A 23,529-nucleotide genomic window follows, 5' to 3' on the forward strand; every position below is an offset into this window, starting at 1 on the left:
AGATGTCACCACCCTTCCTACTTTTAACCCACATGGTGGGCCCATAACCCACAGTTCCACAGGATCGAAACCTGACTCTCCTGTACACCACATGTTCCCAAAGTTATTCCTCGCGCGTGGCTTTGTATGCAATTCACGAGCCACGTTCCTAGTGATCTATTCTGGCAATACTTCACGTTGTCCTGAAACCCTCTCACCTTTTGATTAGGCATCAAGCGATTGCCTACCCGCTTGAAACTTCTCATGGTACCTTCTTACTTTACTCTCAATATTTTCTTAAGTTTCTATTCGAGAGATACTTTCTACCACACATCCCCGATGTTATCAACCAGATAGTCGATCTTTCAGAGGTCCGTTTTCCGAAGTTACCCCGTGTCCTTCATACGTACAATGAAGACTCCGAAGAAAGGATGACAACTTCATCATGATACATTGATGCATAGGAATGAAGACATCGACGCTATGAGTCTACCTCTTCAAGAAGAGCCAATACGACCGAGAAGGCTCGTTAGAATTTCGCAACCAAATCCCTTCCCCATTACTTCCCCTCCTAAATCTCGGGACGAGATTTCTTGTAGTGGAGGAGAATTGTGACGCCCGGGTAATTAAGCTACAGTAACCCTCTAGAAATGATGCCACATCACCTCGGTTAGTGTTGATAATCTCACGTTAGTTCAAAAACGATTTAGAATTCAACTTCAAGTTAAAGACAAACAATAAAACTTTTTAAATATTAAATCCAAAATGTTCGGGTTGTGCCAGTTAATGCATAGGTGATTATGATGAAGAATCCACGTCTTTATATAATGTATAAATGCACTAAAATGATGAAAACGGTAGCCAAAAACATTATTTAATTACCTTTGGTATTTTATAAAATACTAAACTATTTTATTTTGGGTTAAAACCTTTTTTGGCAGAGGATTATTTTGAAACATTATTTTAGGAGCTATTGTCATATTTTAATAACCAAAAATAATGTGGGACTAAAATTAAAACAGGAGAGAAATAGAAAACAATAGGACATATGAAATAAAACAAAAAATAAAGTAAAACAACCCCCTCCCACAACTGGGCCTCAGCCCAGCCATCGGCCTACCAGGCCGACCCACCCCACCCCCTATATGGCTTTCCCAGGCCAAACCCTAACCCACCGACACTCCCACTCCCCCCACCACAGGTCCCCACTCCCTCTCCCTCGTCCCACTCCTCCTCTGCCCCCCTGACGAACGGATCTGGATCGGGGGGGGGGGGGGGGCAATAGCCGCTCCCAACCCCATCGCCGCGACGCCGCGCCGCCTCGCCCTCACCTGACGCCGCTCGGACCTCCCTCGCCGGCCTGCCCCTCTCTGCCGCGTCGTCCCCGACATTCCCCTCGACCCCCGCTGCCATTTCCCCTACGGCCCTAGTGAGCACACGCCTCGCTTCCTCCCTCTCCTTCGCGCGCTCGCGCTCGTCGCCGCAAGCCCCCCCGAAACGCCCGCGCCACTGCCTTCCCTATCCCCGGTCTCTGCTGCCGCGCCCGCTGTCACAGCCCCTCGCCCGAGCTCGCGCGCACCTCGCCGCGCCCGTGCGCGTCCTGCGCTTGCGCTCGCAGCGCCCCACTGCCGCATCCCATGCTCCGGCCGCGCTCCCGCACGCCCTGCACGCGCCTTGCCCCGAGCGCTGGTCCGCGTCCGCGCGCCCCCTTCCACGCCAGCGCCTGCAGCCGCGCGTTCGGCCGCGCCCCCCTCGCCCCCTTGCCCGCGCTCGTCGGGGCTCCACCTGCTGCCTTCCTCCGCCGGAGCCACCACGCTCGCTGGCCCGCTGCCGCCCCCCTTGGTGCTGCTACTCAAGCAGTGGCCGCGGCCATAGCCGCCGCCGGCGCCGGACCCCGATAGCCCGTGGCTGCGCCATTTGGGCAGCGCTCAATGCCCGGCGCCCGGCGTGCCTCGCCGCCGCGCCTGAGGTCTGTGGTCGGGCGCCCACATGCCCTTCACCCATTATGCCCGATCCGCTAAGGCCCCAGGGGCCACTGGACAACGGGCCCCACGCCCAAAACGAAATAAATAAAATGTGTTATAAAAAATAAATAAATAATAATTAAATTAATTAATTAATGAATGAATGAATTAATTAACTTAATTAATCCTAATTTAATTAACCTAATTAACTACTTAACCTAATTAACTACTGTTAATTAACAGTATAGCCAATGACAGGTGGGCCTGCTGTCCAGTTTGACCAAGTCAAACTACTGACTGGACTAGCCTAGTCATTGACAGGAGGGGCCCACTAGACCCCTTTGACCAGTCAACGGTCCCAGTTGACTGTTGACTGGGAAGTCAACTGGACCCCACCTGTCAGCCCCTTTAGTACATTGTTGTGTACAAGCTGTGAGCAATTTCACCTTTAATTTTGAAATAATAAATAAATTCAGAAAATTTTAGAAATTGTTTAAAACTTTGAAAAATCATATAAAATAAACCGTAGCTCGGATGAAAAAACTTTGTACATTAAAGTTGCTCAGAACGACGAGACGAATCCGGATACGCAGCCCGTTCGTCCGTGACGCATCCCTAGCATAGCGAACACGCAACTTTCCCCCTCCGGCTCCTCTGTCCGAAAACGTGAAACACCGGGAATACTTTCCCGGATGTTTCCCCCTTCACCGGTACCACCTCGTACCGCGTTAGGGCGCACCTAGCATCACGCTTTGCCTTGTCATGCATCATCATGCATTTGTTTGCATTATATTTATTGTTTCTTCCCCCTCTTCTCTCGCTAGACACCGAGACCGACGCCGCTGCTACTCAGTACGACTACGGTGTTGACGACCACTCTCTCTTGCCAGAGCAACCAGGCAAGCCCCCCCCCTTGATCACCAGATATCGCCTACTCTCCTCTATACTGCTTGCATTAGAGTAGTGTAGCATGTTATTGCTTTCTGTTAATCCTATCCTGATGCATAACCTGTCATTGTTGCTACAACTGTTGATACCTTACCTGCAATCCTAAATGCTTAGTATAGGATGCTAGTTTATCATCAGTGGCCATACCTTCTTGTCTGTCTGCCATGCTATACTATCGGGCCATGATCACTCGGGAGTTGATCACGGGTATATACCTATACTTTATACATGATACATGTGATGACTAAAGTCGGGTTGGCTCGAGGAGTACCCGCGAGTGATTCACGGATTGGGGGCTGAAAGGACCTTTGTCCCGACGGCCCTCTGGGTGGATCTTTGTGGCGGAGCGACAGGGCAGGTTGAGACCACCTAGGAGAGAGGTGGGCCTGGCCATGGTCGGCGTTCGTGGTTATTTCAAGATAACACGTTTAACGAGATCTTGGTATTTGATCTGAGTCTGGCTACTGGCCTATACGCACTAACCATCTACGCGGGAACAGTTACGGGCACTCGACGTCGTGGTATCAGCCGAAGCCTTCGTGACATCAGCGACTGAGCGGCGCGCGCCGGGTTGGACCGCGTAACGCAACTTCCTTTGTAATGGAGGTTGCTAGGTCTGCTCACTGGCCGCGTTCGCAATGTGCGGGTGTGCAAACGGCGATGGGCCCAGACCCCTATGCCATAGGATTTAGACCGGCGTGCTGACCTCTCTGTTGTGCCTAGGTAGGGCTGCGACGTGTTGATCTTCCGAGGCCGGGCATGACCCAGGAAAGTGTGTCCGGCCAAATGGGATCGAGCGTGTTGGGTTATGTGGTGCACCCCTGCAGGGAAGTTAATCTATTCGAATAGCCGTGATCTTCGGTAACAGGACGACTTGGAGTTGTACCTTGACCTTATGACAACTAGAACCGGATACTTAATAAAACACACCCTTCCAAGTGCCAGATACAACCGGTGATCGCTCTCTCACAGAGCGACGAGGGGAGGATCATCGGTTAGGATTTTGCTATGTGATGCTACTTGGTGAACTTACCATCTACTCTCTTCTCCTGCTGCAAGATGGAGGTTACCAGAAGCGCAGTCTTCGATAAGACTAGCTATCCCCCTCTTATTCCGGCATTCTGCAGTTCAGTCCACATATGATACCCTTATTCCCTTTGATACCAATGCATACATATGTAGTGTAGCTCCTTGCTTGCGAGTACTTTGGATGAGTACTCACGGTTGCTTTCTCCCTCTTTTCCCCTTTCCCTTCTACCTGGTTGTCGCAACCAGACGTTGGAGCCCAGGAGCCAGACGGCACTGTCGACGACGAATACTACTACTCGGGAGGAGCCTACTACTACGTGCAGCCCGCTGACGGCGACCAAGAGTAGTTAGGAGGATCCCAGGCAGGAGGCCTGCGCCTCTTTCGATCTGTATCCCTGTTTGTGCTAGCCTTCTTAAGGCAAATTTGTTTAACTTATGTCTGTACTCAGATATTGTTGCTTCCGCTGACTCGTCTATGATCGAGCTTTTGTATTCAAGCCCTCGAGGCCCCTGCCTTGTAATATGATGCTTGTATGACTTATTTTATTTGTAGAGTTGTGTTGTGATATCTTACCGTGAGTCCCTGATCTTAATCGTACACGTTTGCGTGTATGATTAGTGTACGATTGAATCGGGGGCGTCACACCGGCGCTCCCTCCGCCTGGCTCGGCCGAAGCCCGAGCCGGGGCTGCTCCCCGTGAAGCCGGAGCACGCCGGCATGGTGACCCCCGACGACGAGTCTGCCCTCAAGTGGGCGAAGGAGGACTACGTCCGCGAGCAGGTGCACCGCCAACGCCAGGCGTACCTGGAGCTCCAGGTCCGTCGCCGCGGGCACGAGGAGGGCGGCGCCATCATCCTCGACAGCGACGAGGAGGACGAGGCCGGGCCGTCCAGCGCCCCACCGCGTGTCGGCGACCCCGGCCAAGGCTGCAGCTGGGACGGCGGCAGCACGGGCGAGGCGCGCGACGACGACGATGGCGACTACACCCGCTTCTACAGACTTCTCGGCATGTAGACGACGGCGACGACGGCGGCTAGGCTTTTAGTTTGGCGTAGTTAGGCGTGGTTTGCATGTTTTTTAAGTTTTTATACAAATTTCAATGAAGTATCGCCGAGTTCGTGCAAAAATCGTCAAGTTTGCGAAAACTTGAACGGAATATCGCCGAACCCGCCTGTGAGCCGACGACTAGGAACAAAGTCGCCCCAGGGGCCAATCTATCGCTGGTTCGCCCCCAGCCGCTCTTTTTCGACGCCCTACGGCTGGAGATGCCCTTATACACCCTGCCAAACACGCCCCAAATATCTCTCGCCAATCCCTTCCCTTGGGCCTTGGGGTTGCTCCTGTCCTGCAAAGCTTCACTCTAAGGCCCTGTTTGGTTCAGCTTTTATCGACAGATTCCGTTGGCGCGTAGCAGAATCTGAACCAAAAGACGAACCCAGCAAAATCCGATTCCAGAAATCCGCTGTCAAAATCTGAACCAAAAGCGGAAGCAGTCTAGGACGTGCTTTCCAAAATCTGATTCCGTTGCAGGCCAAAATCTGAAAATGCTATATCAGCTAGTTTGTCAAATGACCTACATCTTTTTCACATCCGATTTTTCACAGCTGTTTTTCCACAACAGATTTTTCACAGCTACTTTTAGAAATTCACGGCCGAACCAAATAGGGCCTTAAAAGTGCCCATCAGCAACCATCCGTTCGCTCTTGCACCTCCCTTATCGCGGTGGATTGGCCTCCTCTCCTCTATCTTGTTGGCCGCCCATCTCTACTCTCCAAACTCTCAGCTCCCTCCCTCCCGCTGTTCTCGAATGGCGGCCACCTCCGGCCTCACGGCCACCGTCACCTCCCCTCCGGCCGCCCTTAGAACCTTGGCTCCTCCCGGTCTCTTCCTCCGCCCCATCTCTCGCTGCTCCAGACCCCATTCCCTGAAGGCCAAGGTCTGCAGCACTGCCTATCCTGTCCCTCCTCCCTCTGCTGCTACCAGTATTCTTGAATTACTTTTCTGTCCGTTGAGCTGGGGGTGCATAGCCATGAGTTCCAACTAGAGTTGTGGTGCGGTGTCTCTGTTGTTTCTTGCAGCTACGTTGTAGTTTACTCCATGATTAACATGCATAGTCTGTAGAGCTATATACCATGCAAAGAATCAGTAATTTACTCCATGGTAACATTGTAACTCAATTCTGAAATCTTTTCATCCACACAGGCAGCAGCAAAGGACCAGGACGAAAAGAAGCCCGAAGCTACTAAAAAGAAGGCATACAGTCTTGTTTGCACTGCCTGTGAAGGGAATGGTAAGCCAGCCTTCTTCTTCTGCTGTTTAAACTACAAGGAACAACCATTCGCAAAAAAAAACAAAAAAAAAACAGAAAAAACAAAAAAACAACAACAATAACAATGTGTATGGTAAGAAGTATTTGAGATGGTGATAAGATTAGTAGCACTAAACTACTAATTCAGATTAGGTGGGATAGCTTATGGCGAAATGTGGATGCATAGGGTACATGATCTCTAGTGTTGAATACTCATCCAAATAGCTCAATGCATAGGATGTGTGCCAGTTTCCACCTGGTGCTCTGTCATACAAGGTCTCTAAGGCATGCCAATTCATTTTGGGAGATGTGCAGGTTATTCCTGCTATTAAGTAAGTGGCTTTGGAGTACTTGTTGCCTACTCAGACCCAAAATCTTTTACTGGCTTCTCATACACGATAGGTTGAACACCAAAGAGTTACTTACTTCAGAGAAAAACATTTCTTCATCCCTAATTACACTCGTGTCATGTCCAGTACAAGGGTGCATGAAACTAGAGATCACCTGTTCTTGCACTTCCATTTTGCTCAAGTTTATCCAAGAGCAGCTCAATCAGCTTAAAAATCTTCAGGTGCCTTTTTTTCTTAGAGATTGTTATTCTGATCTCCTGGGCCATTTGGAACACCAGGAATCACTTCATCTTCACAGGGCTTGAGCCAATCCTGTATTCTTGCTGAATTGGGTGGATCAGAGAGTAAAGAAGAAAAAATATATCCAGTTCAGTGACTCGGTTCAAGCCTTTAGATAGTAGTATAGACACTAGACAGCAATCGGCACTCCTTGTGTCTCTTCACACTGCTGTCTTTTCTTTGCTTTCTTCTGTTTCGTTTTGTTGTACTGTTTGCATAAACCACAAAATCTATAAGAATATGCTGTGAGAAGAAATTCTCACAGGTTCGGCTCAAGAAAAAAGAAGGAAAGAGCTCCATGTAGCTCCCGTCTCCACAAGTGAGTGATGAAACCGAATTGATTGGGTTTGGACGTAATGGGCCTAATGGCCTGGGCTGGCGATATAGCCCGTTAGTCTTAAGGTTAATTAGTGATAAGGGTCGCTTGCTTAGGGGTCAAGTAAGTCTTACTTGGGAGTCAAGTAAACCTCTCTATATAAAGAGAGGAGATGTATCAATCTAATCAAGCAAGAATTAAGAAGGAAATCCCTTCCATCTTGCCCGGCCGTGGGCAAAAGGCCCCCGGCCGGCCCTCTCGCGCCCTCCTTCTAGCAGCGCCATAACAATTTGGTATCAGCTAGCTTCGGTTCGATCATGTCTTCACCGCCGCCCAACCCGTCTCTTCCGCTGCCGGTCACCTCATCGCCTCCGGCGACCACCACGACCGTCGCCCCGCTCCTGCCGCGCCGGGATCCTCCGTCGCGCCCGCCCCCGTCGTCCTCACCCCTGAGGAGGTGTCCGGGGCGCTGCGGGACCTAACACAGGCGGTCCATGAGATCCGCCTGTTCTTGGCCGGGTCCTACGAGCTGCACCCGGCTGCGCCGCCCATCACCGCCACCGCGCCGACGTGGCTGCCGTGGCAGTCGCCGCACCAGGTGGCCCTCGCCGCGCTCGCCGGGCTGCTGCAGCTGCCATCCACCGCCCCGTCCTGGCTGCCGTGGCAGCCGCCGCACCAGGAGGCCTCCGCCGCGCTCGCCGGGCGGCTGCAGCAGCCGCTGCAGCTGCCATCCACTGCCACCACCACCCCGTCTCGGCTGCCGTGGCAGCCGCCGCACCAGGTGGCCTCCGTCGCGCTCACCGGGCCGCTGCATCAGCTGCCATCCACCGCCACCACCGCCCCGCCCTAGCTGCAGTGGCATCCACCGCTCCTGGCGACCTTCGCCGTGCCCGGCGCTCCACCGCAGCAGCTGCTGCAACTGCAGCAGTCATTGCCGGTGAGCTTCGGCCCCGCATCGACCGCGCCGACGGGAGTCCCGATCCACCAGATCAAGTTCCCGCCGTCGCCATCACCGCTTCCCCAGGGTGTCCCCATCCAGCAGATCAAGTTCCCGCCGTCGCCGTCACCGCTTCCAGCTTGGATCACTACCCGCCACGTGTCGGCGACGGTGAGGCTGCAGGCTGCTGCACGCGGCCTCCTAGCGCGTCGGCGTGTGCGGGAGTTGCGTGGTCTGCAGCTGCCGCTCCTCCCAGTTGCGCTTCGCTGCGCAAAGGACCTCGATCTCGTCCCTGCGTCGGGGATCTTGGGCATGCTGTTTTCCCCACGGACAGCGCCCTCAAAGTCTGCGACATCGACGGTTGGGGAGGCGCACCCCTCCTCGCCATTCTCCATCGACAATCCTCCACTCTTCTATGTGCGGTGCCGACCAACAGCCGTCCGGCGGGGAGAAGGCATGGTGTCACCGACAAGAGCGCACCGCGTAGCACCACTGCATTTTGCCGCCGGCCGCCGCGAGGGCGCCTCTGCTGGTCGCTCTTGCGACCACTTCCAGGTGGCCATACACATGCACTCCTTTTGTCCAGATGGTGTCGATGGGATCCAGGTGGCTGTACACATGCACGTCCGACGTGCGGATGGTATCCACTTTTTGTTAAGAGGTCCAAAATAAATCATCTCAGTCCATTTCAGGTTGAGAGTAATAAAACAAGCCGAGATGTAAAAGACTTGTTTTTAAGAGTTAGGTCTGTGTTGCATCGAGTCATGGTTATAAGTTGGTTAGGCTGCAGCTCGAGGACAAGCTGCATGTCCAGGTGGGGTGTAGTGTTAGAGTACGTAATGGGCCTAATGGCCTAGGCTGGCGGTATAGCCCGTTAGTCTTAGAGTTAATTAGAGATAAGGGTCGCTTGCTTAGGGGTCAATTAAGCCTTGCTTGGGAGTCAAGTAAATTTCTCTGTATAAAAAGAGGAGATGTATCAATCTAATCAAGCAAGAATTAAGAAGGAAATCTCTTCCATCTTGCCCGGCCGTGGGCAAAAGGCCCTCGGCAGGCCCTCTCGCGCCCTCCTTCTAGCAGCGCCATAACAGTATTTTTGCCGGAAGAAATTCAAAGAGGAACTGAATTGGATGGATCAGAGAGTAAAGAAGAAAAAATATATCCAGTTCAGTGACTCGGTTCAAGCCTTTAGATAGTAGTATAGACACTAGACAGCAATCGGCACTCCTTGTGTCTCTTCACACTGCTGTCTTTTCTTTGCTTTCTTCTGTTTCGTTTTGTTGTACTGTTTGCATAAACCACAAAATCTATAAGAATATGCTGTGAGAAGAAATTCTCACAGGTTCGGCTCAAGAAAAAAGAAGGAAAGAGCTCCATGTAGCTCCCGCCTCCACAAGTGAGTGATGAAACCGAATTGATTGGGTTTGGACCATTTCACTGTTGGGTTTTCCTCCGTTGTTATATAAAGGGTGATCATGTATTTGATATACGGTGTTCGCACGACACTTGGGAAATCTTTTATTATCACTCTTTAATCTGTTTTCATAACAAAATTAAACTCTTCTACACATGGATATGTGAACTGTGGCTAGCATTAGCAATCTTTGTGTTCTGTGACCCAGTTCCATGCTTCTGGAGCGAGAATTTTGTAGTATCATATTTTCCCTGAGCAATTTTTATTATAGTTATGTACTACCATGGCTTAATTCTTTACAGAGGGAGTATATTTTACCAACAAATGCATACAGTATACGTGTGAGTTGTTTGATGATTTGATCATTCTCTGAACCGACTTGTTAAACCTTGGAAGTGCAATAATGTGGATTTTACTAGTAGTACTTTAGTACACCACTTCTTGGAAAAAATGTATCTATTTTGAAGCAATTTATGTCTCCCTGCACTTTTTAGCATGTTAAAAGCTCAGCTATAGTAAGATTAATTCGGTCTTGGTGCAAATTGAATGCCGTATTGATCAGTGTGTAACAATGTTTCAAATGGATCTGAGAGTCTTCGTTGCATTTTGGTGGAGTTCTACTCGTGATACGTTTTCTGTGCATCGATGCCACGGGAGCTCATTCCAATCGGTTGTAACAATCTTATGGCAAATGGCAGGCGCAATCGCATGCACCCAATGCAAGGGAGGTGGGGAGAATTTGGAAGACCATTTCGGTGGTCGATTCAAAGCTGGAGGATTATGCTGGCTTTGCAGGTAAAATAATTCTTGCTCTAACCGACAATACTCTATTAGGATTAAATAAATTATCTAACTTTCCAATGTTTTCTGTCGGTTCATTTAAAACATGGCAGAGGAAAGCGTGAAATTCTATGTGGGAGCTGCAATGGCGCTGGCTTCTTGGGTGGATTTATGAGCACTGCCGATGACACTTCGGAATGAAATGCTTATGTTGTTATTTTTTGCTTATTTTGTATTTGACAATTTTTGGGAGATCTGTAACATTTTTACTTGTATCCCCTCCAAGGAATTTGTCCCTTAGAAGTGGACATTTATGGCATTTAATAATTGCATAATTTTTTATTTGTGACAAAGTATGTCACTAAGGCTCCTCGCACAAAATACAAAAATGCTACACTTACGGGGCTGGGTTACGGAAGGGACTTACGGGAGGACGTGTCCCAAACTCCCAATACAATCAATTGACCCTTCTAATTTAACCGTGTGGCCCAGCCCATGATTAATCCCGACGTCTCCACCTCAGACCCGTAAGAACTTTACGTAGAAAATTTCCATAAGTGCAACATCGCTCCACAAAATATTCATATATGGCCTCAAACCCACCTTGGAAACCCACGATTTGTATTGTGGAAACGAAATTTAATGGCATTAAACTTGGTCTTCAGATGCTTACGTGCAGTGGCCGGGTGGCCCTGACCCAGCCTGAATTGAAAATTGAATAAATAATAATTATATGAATAGTTCCCACTGTTGGCCCACCCCAGCATAATGAGCTAGCTCCACTTCTGCTTACGTGGCCAGATGTCGAAAGTTGATTTTCAGTTGTTGATCTTTAAATTGAAACTTGATGATCGTACAACATTTGATGTTTCCCCCTTCCTTTTGCTGTTAATTGTTTTTAGACAATTTTGTTGTTAATTCTATCTCGCTCGAGCGCGGCTCGTATGGCCACACCCACTACTTAGAAAAGGCTTATAGTTGGGCTCAAATTGGTGGCGGTCGTCGGCAGAAACCCGCCATTGCTATTTTGAAAATGTAGTAGTGTGGGTGTAGGATCGAAAGTATGTTGAGGAGGGGGGGGGGAGGGGGGTTTAGACTACTTGACCAAATAAAAATATATCATTTTCCCAATTTTAGTTGTGGGCAGATTCTAGCAATTATGACAAGTCAACAATCAACCTACACATGAAATTCTAAGAGTATACCAGCGGAAAGTAAAAGATTGCATAGGAAGGTAAAGGGAAGGGTTTGGAGAAGGCAAACACAATGGAGACACGGAGATTTTTGGCGTGGTTCAGATAGGTGGTGCTATCGTACGTCCATGTTGATGGGGACTTCAACCCACGAAGGGTAACGGCTGCACGAGTCCACGGAGGGCTCCACCCACGAAGGGTCCACAAAGAAGCAACTTGCCTCATTTGGGTAGATCTTCACGAAGTAGACGATCTCCTTGCCCTTACAAACTTCTTGGTTCGACTCATCATGACGGAGGCTCCCAAGCGACACCTAACAAATCTAGGAGACATCACTCTCCAAAAGGTAATAGACGAAGTGTTGATGATGAACTCATTGGTCTTGTGCTTCAAATGAGAGTTTCCCCAACACTCAACTCTCTCCCACAGATTTGGCTATGCTGAAAGAAGAATTTGAGTGGAAAGCAACTTGGGGAAGGCTAGAAATCAAGGTTCAAGTGGTAGGAATGAAATCTCTAGATCTCAACACATGAGTAGGTGGTTCTCTCTCAGGAAATGAATGGTGGAAGTATAGGCATGTTCTGATGGCTCTCCTTAATAAGAAGAAGGGGGTGGAGGGGTATATATAGCCTCCACATAAAATCTAACCGTTACACACTTTTGATCCATCTCGGTGGCACCGATCAGAAAACTCGGTGGCACCGATCAGAAAACTTGGTGGCACCGAATCTGTACAAAAATATGACCATTAGGAATCTCGGTGGGACCGATGTGCTAGGGCTTAGGGAAAACTTCATCTCAGTGGCACCGATTGCATCAACTCGGTGAGACCGAAGTGAGTGCAATGAGCAACAGAGAATCAGTCAAGCCAACTAGGTGGGACCGATTGCAACATCTTGGTGGGACCAAAGTGAATGCTACAAGTCACAGAGCACTGGCAAGGTCATCTCGGCGAGACCGAGATCCATATCGTTGTGACCGAACTGTTAGGGTTTTGGCAGTGGCTATGTCAACATGAACTCGGTGGCTCCAGGTAGGAAATATGATGTAGGGTGGAACCCTAGATGGCTGATCTTTCACGAAAGGAGTGGATCCTGCGAATAACACGAAGAACACGAGGAGAAATCACGATGGGGGACACGAGAGAATCACTCAAACTAACAAGATTAGGTCACACATATGCTAGATCCTCGAAACACAAAAGGAGATACAAGATCCACGATCAACAAGGGATGATACAAAGGTAACCGGTTCTTCTCTGTGAGGAGGTCTTGAGGGGGTTCTTCTCGTAAAAGGGTCTTGAATCCGCTTGGGGGATCTTCTCCGAAGAGATCGTGGACTCCAAAGGAGAAGTAGCCAAGTGGATGAGCAAAGCTCTATCTCTAATATGAGCTATCACATTGCTAACCCTAACTAGGAGGTGGGAGAGGTCTATTTATAGTCGTAGAACAAGTTGGGGACAAAGTGAAGGGGTACATGGGCCAGTGGCCCATTACACTGCGCGCAGGGTTGGCCAGATGTCCAGGAGTCGGGTCGGATGTCCGGGCAGGGAGGCCGGATGTTCGGGCTGGCCTGGGTCGCTTCCAAATGCATTCAGTGATGGAGGGCCGGATTTCCGGGGACATGGGCCGGATGTCCGGCCACTGTAGCAGCTGGCTCTTCTTCCTTCACTTCCGCACGCACTTGGCCTTGGTCCTTGGGCTCTCCATGGTCTCCTCGGGTGTACCTGAGTATGCACAAGAAGGTACGCGCTTGAAGTAGCATCCATGTCTTACTTGCGGAAAGGGAAGATTCAGAAAGGAGGGAGTTCACCTTAGGTCCAATGGCGCATGCTCGAGGTCTCAACATGTGGGCACTTGGGGCTTGGGGAGTAGTCATAGTGTACATGGGGATGATCGTAGGATGCTTCGCATCATCTCCGCTCCCTTGGGAAATATCCGACCTCGGATCGAAAACCTCATCATCATGGAAACGGTTGTCGTGGACGGACTTGTAGTTGGACAAAGTGGAAGACATGGCGCAATCCAAGTACTCCAAGGTGTCGCCAGAGTGGTACACATGCAAAAAGAGCAAACACAAACGACACTTGGAAATACAATGGTTAGCGCACACAAGGTGTCCATCAAGCAAACATGAGTCCGTTCGACAAGATTGTTTGTGACAAAGCACATGAAGCTTAGTAAGATGATATATAATGATATGCAAAGCATTCATGGGAGCAAAAGCATTCATTGTGCACACAAATGTGGTGTGAATATGATCAATGCAACGACGGTGCTAAATGATGTTATAGTGAGACGGTTTATCAATAGCATGAATATGGTAATGGATGCTCAATATGAATAAGTTATCATGCAATTTATGGTAGGCAATATGATCATGATGTATGAATATGCCATCAAGAAAGATCACAACAAATTTGCTAAGAAAGTGTACAAGATCATATATCATGGATGACATGGGAATACAAGATGCAACAAGGCAATCATAATGTGAGTCAATCCATGCATAAGATGCAAATTTGTTATGGGTGGTGTTGTACCATAGCTCGATGTCGTGGTAGAAGTGTAGGTCCGATGGTGCATCCACTAAGTCCAGGCACTCCTCAACTTGAAGGTCCATAGGGTCCATCTCCAATGTCGGTCCTCCATCCAATGTATGTATCATGTAGACAAGAAGAAGGAAACAACAATGAAAGTATGGCCCATCCGATATGCATATGTGAAGATGGCTCAAAGGGAAGGAGTTCACCTTTAGTAGTTTCTCGAAAATGTTGGTGTCGCACATCATGTACGCCTTCACATAAATGAAAGAACATGACAAACACTCGGAAAAACAAATGAGGTTAGCGAAAATGCAAAACCAAACATTCATGTGGTGAAATACCCAATAAGTGTATGCATCATGCTCATCATAAGAAAGGACAATGGAGCATTTCATAGTATGGAGGCATATGATGCAAGAACAACCAAATACAATAGGCTCAATCAAACAAGCATGCATCACAAGTAATATGTCCAAGTCTCCACGATCAATAAGCATAGCAAGTCGGCACTCAATACAAGGGGATATGGGAGTTGCAACTAACAGAGACAAGAGACAATGATCAAGACAAATCAAGTGAGAGGCATGAACATATATGTCATCAACCCAAGAAAGCGAGTAAGAATGGAACATGGGTGATGCGACAAACCAATCAATCATAGTGATCAAGTAAAGCAAGCTAGTAGTGCGAAGATGCAACGTACTAGGAGGAATCATGGCAATCATGTCATGTGTGCAAATAGTGAGCATGAATAATGCACATGACATATCACAAGCATGAAAGCAAGATATGAGCAAAATATCATCAATGTATTGGTGAGAGGCCATATGTAAATATCAATGGGACATCATGACTCTTCCAACACATGAAGCATCAATAGCATGAGACACAAAGAAATCATGGCAAGAGCTACAAGGATCTCCACCAAGCATGCAAATACACATAGGAGTATCATAATTGTGAATTATGGGTAGATGCAAGCAAGGGTCACAGTTGCATGGCAAAATCATGTAAAGAGGCATACCATGGAAAGTGAACATGGTACGATGGGCATAAATGAACAAGTGGTATATAGCCCATAGCCGTGTGAGAGCCAGGTAGAAGAGATGCGTGTAGTCCTCGTGCGAAGGGAATGGTGGTAAGGGTAGTCCATGGGATCCCGAGGCATCATTGCTATTAAGAGCTCGTTTCATCAACTCATGGGATTGTGAGGTTGATGATTGTTCATGAGCACCTACACAAAACAAAGGCAAAGGGAAAATTGTGTGTGTGTGGTATATGTACACATCATCCATTATAATGCGCACGTGCATGTGTTGGTTAGCACAAAATAGCCAATGCTCAAATAAATGAGATGCATGATATAGAAACATGTCATTCATCAAGAGAGGTTTGTTATTATGTATAGCATAATGGAGACTCAAATTATGTAATGCATCATGAGAGATATGTAGAGCATTGTTATTCATGGAATGCGCATGGTGCAAGCAATTATTGGAAGCATGCAAAGGATAGGATGTATCAAAATCTCCTAATATGCATGAGGAAACTATGGGGGTCTCCTCATGATCATTAGTGGAAACATCACATGGAGAATATTGACAACATCCAAAACAATGCATATCCGAAGCAATGTGTTCATAGCATGTTATACATCTCCAACGTATCTATAATTTTTAATTGTTCCATGCTATTATATTATCCATCTAGGATGTTTTATATGCATTTATATGCTATTTTATATGATTTTTGGGACTAACCTATTAACCTAGAGCCCAGTGCCAGTTTCTGTTTTTCCTTGTTTTTGAGTTTTACAGAAAAGGAATACCAAACGGAGTCCAATTGACGTGCCAATTTTTGACGATTTTTTATGGAACAAAAGAAGACCCCGGAGTAAAAGAGTTGGGCCAGGGGAGTCTCGGGCCGTCCATGAGGGTGGGGGCGCGCCCACCCCCCCGGGCGCGTGGGCCTGCCTCGTGGATGACTCGGGCACCTTCTTGACGTGAGACCTACACCAAAAATTCCTATAAATACATAAACCTCCAGAAAATAACCTAGATCAGGAGTTCCGTCGCCAAATCCTCCGTAGCCACCGAAAACCAATCTAAACCCGTTCCGGCACCCTGCCGAAGGGGGAATCCCTCTCTGGTGGCCATCTTCATCATCCTGACACTCTCCATGACGAGGAGGGAGTAGTTCATCCTCGGGGCTGAGGGTATGTACCAGTAGCTATGTGTTTGATCTCTCTCTCTCTCTCTCTCTCTCGTGTTCTTGAGTCGGCACGATCTTGATGTATCTCGAGCTTTGCTATTATATTTGGATATTATGATGTTTCTCCCCCTCTACTCTCTTGTGATGAATTGAGTTTTCCCTTTGAAGTTATCTTATTGGATTGAGTCTTTAAGGATTTGAGAACACTTGATGTATGTCTTGCATGTGCTTATCTGTGGTGACAATGGGATATCACGTGATCCACTTGATGTATGTTTTGGTGATCAACTTGCGAGTTCCGTGACCTCGTGAACTTATGCATAGGGGTTGGCACACATTTTCGTCTTGACTCTCCGATAGAAACTTTGGGGCACTCTTTGAAGTTCTTTGTGTTGGTTGAATAGATGAATCTGAGATTGTGTGATGCATATCATATAATCATACCCATGGATACTTGAGGTGACATTGGAGTATCTAGGTGACATTAGGGTTTTGGTTGATTTGCGTCTTAAGGTGTTATTTTACTATGAACTCTAGGGCTGTTTGTGACACTTATAGGAATAGCCCAATGGATTGATCGAAAAGAATAACTTTGAGGTGGTTTCATACCCTACAATAATCTCTTCCTTTGTTCTCCGCTATTAGTGACTTTGGAGTGACTCTTTTTTGCATGTTGAGGGATAGTTATATGATCCAATTATGTTATTATTGTTGAGAGAACTTGCACTAGTGAAAGTATGAACCCTAGGCCTTGTTTCCTAGCATTGCAATAACGCTTGTGCTCACTTTTACCACTTGCGACCTTGCTGTTTTTATATTTTCAGCTTACAAAAACCATTATCTACTATCCATATTGCACTTGTATCACCATGTCTTTGCCGAACTAGTGCACCTATACAATTTACCATTGTATTGGGTGTGTTGGGGACACACGAGACTCTTTGTTATTTGGTTGCAGGGTTGCTTGAGAGAGACCATCTTCATCCTACGCCTCCCACGGATTGATAAACCTTAGGTCAACAGGAGCTACGAGCGAGGTCATACTGCTACCAGGGATGCGAGACCCATGAACTATGTAAGGACGCAATCAGGAGAGCAGATATGTCAGAGCATATGTTATCTCAGGAATGCACCGCATACGGGCACACCAAGCCACAAATTGCACCAGCAGGGGCAAAGGATGCGAATGGTATCCGAAACCTCTTCTCCTAAATAGGGCAGTGAGGCACACCTAGTGAGACGAGGTACTAGCCATGTCCAATGATCCATAAATAGAGAGAACACTACACTGGAGATATTGACAGCGAGGCCAAACCGAAATCGCCAGGATCGTCGGAGCCAAGGTGTTCCTCAAGCCTCAGCAAGCTAATGCCCACTATCACAAACTGTAGTGCTAGGTCAGCAGACTAGCACTATTAGTGCACGATCTAGGTGACCAACGGACTCATACTTCATTCGCAGTAACAAGAACTAGGATATTACTATACACCTACGGATATGCCCAATGGTCTATGATGGAGGCCAATTGCACGACTAACGCTATTACCCACACCCAGTGGGCATTGGCCTGTTTCGCTTGATCTACTCTTTCGAGTGTTGGTATCACCACACCAGGAACAATATCAAGTCCGTACGCTCATATGTTCGAACAGCCGCCCTATGTGCGACACAGGGACCGCTTTACGAGACCCAAAAAGAAACCCGCCGGGCGAGGCAAAACAGGGTTCGGCTCCAGAGTGGGAAAGTACCGGCCGTCCAGTCGAGGCGTGGGCGCACCTCGCGCCTGCCACTCCGACCACCCGAAGCGCCGGACGCAGTGCGAGACTGCCGCCGTAGGACGGAACTCTGGCGGTATCCTACTCTCCGCTTTGGACGATCGAGCACTACCGAACAAAGCCGTACTAGGCGGTAGGAAACAACAACTAACCATCCAGAAATAGCCCTAGACAGGGAAGGAAGATCGCATAAAGGGGCGCACCCGACAAGGCATAAACGGTCGACGGAAACCAATCAACCGCTTCCGGCATTTCCGGGACAAATTTCACGACACAGGAAGAAGAGAAGGCGCACAGCACCAATCTCCTCAGGTACAGGACATCTCTTCATCCATCCGCCGCCACACGGGCAACCTCCCCATGACGAGGAGGGAAGTCAAGTTCATCCCGGCTGAAGGGTAATATAGTACCAGTAGCTCAGGTGTTAGATCTCTCCTACCTCTTCCACGATCTCTCAAGGTGTCGAACAAGAAGAGGAAACCATACGGTCCAAGAGCTAGAGATCGTCACTCTCGAGCTTGCTAATCTATTTGGCATCTATGCGCGGGTTCTCCACCCCGACTAAAACACTACAACTCTATGGAGATTCGAGATTGCGCACCTGAAGTTATCTATTGGAAATCTCGAGCTGCCTATCCTCAAGGATTTCGAAGGACAACACGGTGTCGACTGGAATGGTCTGGGACATGTGCTTATTCTGTGGTGACAATAGCGACACGGTCAGTGATCCCACTTGCATGTAATGTCGAGTCTGCGATCAGACCGGTAGCAGAGCTATGCGCGGTGCACCGTTACGCGATGAAGGAGTCGCCACGGAGGGGTTGGCACACACTGGGGAAGTTTCTGGACTCCCACGACTAGAGGGAGACGTTGGGAGGAGCACGCCTGTGAAAGTATCTTCTGCTCATGGAGTGGGACATGGACGAGGGCCATCTAAGAAAGAGATGGTGAGGGCACCTGGCTCATAGGGAAGCTGAGCTTCAACGGAAGTAGCACATTGAAGGGGACATTCACCGAGATCTAGGTGACATTGAGGGCGGTTGGGGGGTCTGAGTGTTGCGTCTTAAGGTGTTCATTGAGCGTATAGCTCACAAGTGCACAGAATCTAGGGCGCTCGCTTCTCGTGAAACACCTGATAGGAAATACGCCACAACTGGAGAATCGAGACAAGAAGAAGGAACTGAAGAGGAGTGAGCGAGTTCATACCTGACATACTCAAAGTAATGACTCTGTCCCTGTTGATGTCCCCCCGGCACGCCGCCATTGGGTCACATATTGAGCGCGAGTCGACTGGACTTCTATCCGCGAGCCAGTCCGAGTATGGGAAATACGAGGTTTTTAATGAGAACCATCTTTGCCGGGATATGTGGAGTTATGGGACGAAGCGGCTTCGCGGATCACGCTTGCACTAGTGAAGATGAACCCCAAGGCCCACTTCGTTCTTCCTACAGTGCAATAGAACGCTTCTTGGGACACCATTTTACCTCACTTGCGACGCCTGCTGTGTCTTATAACTTTTCAAGCTATACACACGACTAACTAGCTCATTCCGCAGAGGATCACTTGTCACCTACAACGTCTTGCCGACAACTTTTCAGAAGGAGACAGACACTCAGACCGAGGAATTACCATGAGTCGGAATATGCAAGGAGGCTGTATGGCGAGACACAGCGGAGACCTCTCTAGCTAGCGATCCATTTAGCTACGGGTTGCCGAAGAGAAAGCAGGCCCACCTTATCATCCCCCCTCAACGGGGTGCCGCTCCCGCACCCGGAAGTGGCAGGACCTTCGAGGATCATCCCACGTATGAGGGAAATTTGCTCCAACTGTCTAAACCTCGCGACCTTGGATGGCCAACCAATGTCTAACAGAGCGAGCGGAGGCTGGTGTCACGGTAGACGGGGCACGCAACGCTCTTTAGGCGCCGTGCCGGGGAGGTCGGGCGCCCGCGGACGTATGAGCCCCCCGTTAGACGCTCTCAGGATCAGACTCAGGTTAAGTTTGCTCGTGGTTAGGCACATAGAAGTAGCCCGAAGTCGGGTACCTCAAAGCATCACAAACAACAAAAAGCCGCGGCAAGCCGAACCCCTATCATTGCTTCCAACATCGGGTTACACTCGCTCTGGCCGCTTGATTACATTACAACGAGGATTTGAATATATTAGTATCTGCGTCTTACAAACGGATGATGTAGCGCAAGAAGAACGTGGATATTACCAAAATCGCTCATATGGGACACTAACTCGGGCCCTGCGATCTGGTGCAGTTTCCATCGGAGGTGAGACCTAACGGGAGGGTCTGGGCACGTTAGAATTGCCTTTCGGCTACTCTAAGGTTGAGGAGCCCGAAGAAGGGAGAAAAAATGAACCAGAAGGCCGGAGACAGGAGGGATAGGGAGGAATGGCGCGGATGATTTGACCGGGAGAGAAGAAGCTTTTTGTCCCCCAAGTTTTGATGAGCAAATTTATTATCATGATAGCATGCCTCCTATTTATGATGATTATATTGATGAAAGTGGGTTTGGAGAGTGTCAACTTTAGGAAGTAATGATACCACTATTTTGGAGGGTGTTGAATCTTATTATGGTAATTATGAAAGTGGATTTGGAGAGGTCATGACTTTATTTAGTGATGAATCCACTATTCCGGAAGAGGTTCCAATTGATTATGTGAACAAAGTTGCTATCTATGATGATTATTGTGATGACATGTATGCTATGAAGAATAACGATAACCATGAAACTTATCATCTTGATTTTAATTTTTAGTTGGATTATGCCTCACATGATAGCTATTCTGTTGAGTTTGCTCCCACTATTATCCATGACAATAAATTTGCTTATGTGGAGAGTAATAAAATTTCTATGCTTATGCATCATGAAAATAATGCTTTATGTGATAGAAATATTGTTGAATTCATTAATGATGCTACTGAATATTATTATGAGGGAGGAATATATGCTTGTATGAATTGCAATGATATCAAGTTTCCTCACTATGTGCTTAAAGTTTTGAAGTTTTGCTTGTTTTACCTTCCTATGCAAGTTGATTCTTGTTCCCACAAGTTGTTTGATCACAAAATCCCTATGCAGAGGAAGTGGGTTAGACTTAAATGTGCTAGTCATATTCTTCATGATGCTCTCTTTATGTTTCAATTCTTATCTTTTATGTGAGCATCATTGAAATCATCATGCCTACCTAGGGGCGTTAAACGATAACGCTTGTTTGGAGGCAACCCAATTTTATTTTTGTTCGTTGCTTTTTGCTCCTGTTTAGTAATAAATAATTCATCTATCCTCTGTTTATATGTAGTTTTATGCTTTAATTAGTGTTTGTGACAAGTAGAACCTTTGGGAAGACTTGGGAAAAGTCTTTGCGATCTTCTTGTAAAAAACAGAAACTTTAGTGCTCACGAGTTTTGCTGCCATTTTTTTACTGGAGAGTGCGATTAGGTTGATTCTTTCTGAAGATGATTAATAGATAAATTCCTCACGTCCAGAAAGTTATTTTAGAATTTTTGGGATTCCAGAAGTATACGTTTGATCCAGATTACTACAGACTGTTCTGTTTTTGACAGATTCTGTTTTCTATGTGTTGTTTGCTTATTTTGATGAATCTATGAGTAGTATAAGAGGGTATGAACCATAGATGAGTTGGAATACAGTAGATATTACACCAATATGAATTTAGAATGAGTTCACAACAGTACCTAAGTGGTGATTTATTTTCTTATACTAACGGAGCTTACGAGTTTTCTGTTAAGTTTTGTGTTGTGAAGTTTTCAAGTTTTGGGTAAAGATTCGATGGACTACGGAATAAGGAGTGGCAAGAGCCTAAGCTTGGGGATTCCCAAGGCACCCCAAGGTAATATTCAAGGACAACCAATAGCCTAAGCTTGTGGATGCCCCGGAAGGCATCCCCTCTTTCGTCTTCGTTCATCGGTAACTTTACTTGGAGCTATATTTTTATTCACCACATGATATGTGTTTTGCTTGGAGCGTAATTTTATTTTATTTTGTTTTGCTTGCTGTTTGAATAAAATACCAAGATCTTAAATTATTAAATGTTAGTGAGTCTTCACATAGTTGCATAATTATTCGACTACTTATTGATCTTCACTTATATCTTTCGGAGTAGTTTGTCATTTGCTCTAGTGCTTCACTTATATCTTTTTAGAGCACGGCGGTGGTTTTATTTTGAAGAAATAGATGAACTCTCATGCTTCACTTATATTATTTTGAGAGTCCTAAGCATGATGGTAATTTTCTTTGGTTATGAAACTAGTCCTAATATGATGGGCATCCAAGATGGGTATAATAAAAACTTTCATATAGAGTGCATTGAATATTATGAGAAGTTTGATACTTGATGATTGTTTTGAGATATGAAGATGGTGATATTAGAGTCATGCTAGTTGAGTAGTTGTGGATTTCAGAGATACTTGTGTTGAAGTTTGTGATTCCCGTAGCATGCTCGTATGGTGAACCGTTATGTGATGAAGTCGGAGCATGATTTATTTATTGATTGTCTTCCTTATGAGTGGCGGTCGGGGACGAGCAATGGTCTTTTCCTACCAATCTATCCCCCTAGGAGCATGCGCGTAGTACTAACTAATAGATTTTTGCAATAAGTATGTGAGTTCTTTATGACTAATGTTGAGTCCATGGATTATACGCACTCTCACCCTTCCACCTTTGCTAGCCTCTCTAGTAGCGCGCAACTTTCGCCGGTACCATAAACCCACCATTTACCTTCCTCAAAACAGCCACCATACCTACCTATTATGGCATTTCCATAGCCATTCCAAGATATATTGCGATGCAACTTTCCACCGTTCCATTTATTATGACATACTTCATCATTGTCATATTGCTTCGCATGATCATGTAGTTGACATCATATTTGTGGCAAAGCCACCATTCATAATTCTTTCATACATGTCGCTCATGAGTCATTGCACATCCCGGCACACCGCCGGAGGCATTCACATAGAGTCATATTTTTTTCTAAGTATCGACTTGTAATTCTTGAGTTGTAAGTAAATAAAAGTGTGATGATCATTATTATTAGAGCATTGTCCCATGTGAGGAAAGGATGATGGAGACTATGATTCCCCCACAAGTCGGGATGAGACTCCGGACGAAAAATAAAAAAACAGAAAAAAGAGGCCAAAAAAAGAGAAGGCCCAACAAAAAACAAAAAAATAGAGAAAAATAGAGAAGGGGCAATGCTACTATCCTTTTACCACACTTGTGCTTCAAAGTAGCACCATGATCTTCATGATAGAGAGTATCCTATGTTGTCACTTTCATATACTAGTGGGAATCTTTTCATTATAGAACTTGGCTTGTATATTGCAATGATGGGCTTCCTCAAAATGCCCTAGGTCTTCGTGAGCAAGCGAGTTGGATGCACACCCACTTAGTTTCTTTTTGAGCTTTCATACACTTATAGCTCTAGTGCATCCGTTGCATGGCAATCCCTACTCACTCATATTGATATCT

The 23,529-nt window shown here is 47.1% G+C and overlaps 1 protein-coding gene across 1 annotated transcript; it reads left to right on the top strand.

Moving 5' to 3' along the window:
- Positions 1–5,598: 5,598 nt before the first annotated feature.
- On the top strand, positions 5,599–10,644 carry LOC125521766 (protein BUNDLE SHEATH DEFECTIVE 2, chloroplastic-like). The gene is made up of 4 exons (XM_048686829.1): positions 5,599–5,857; positions 6,124–6,211; positions 10,221–10,317; positions 10,416–10,644. The coding sequence occupies exons 1-4, from the start codon at positions 5,729–5,731 to the stop codon at positions 10,501–10,503; spliced, it is 402 nt and encodes a 133-aa protein (XP_048542786.1). The 5' UTR covers positions 5,599–5,728; the 3' UTR covers positions 10,504–10,644.
- Positions 10,645–23,529: the final 12,885 nt, after the last annotated feature.

This window comes from Triticum urartu, chromosome 7 (assembly GCF_003073215.2).
Source record: "Triticum urartu cultivar G1812 chromosome 7, Tu2.1, whole genome shotgun sequence".
In the NCBI taxonomy this organism is placed as follows: domain Eukaryota; kingdom Viridiplantae; phylum Streptophyta; class Magnoliopsida; order Poales; family Poaceae; genus Triticum; species Triticum urartu.

What these genes read in the sequence shown, in the direction of transcription:
- LOC125521766 (XM_048686829.1), top strand. Translation starts at nt 5,729, where the DNA reads ATGGCGGCCACCTCCGGCCTCACGGCCACCGTCACCTCCCCTCCGGCC. An exon ending in CCCATTCCCTGAAGGCCAAG is followed by an intron (nt 5,858 to 6,123) that starts GTCTGCAGCACT and finishes TCATCCACACAG; the next exon opens with GCAGCAGCAAAGGACCAGGA. An exon ending in GGATTATGCTGGCTTTGCAG is followed by an intron (nt 10,318 to 10,415) that starts GTAAAATAATTC and finishes AAAACATGGCAG; the next exon opens with AGGAAAGCGTGAAATTCTAT.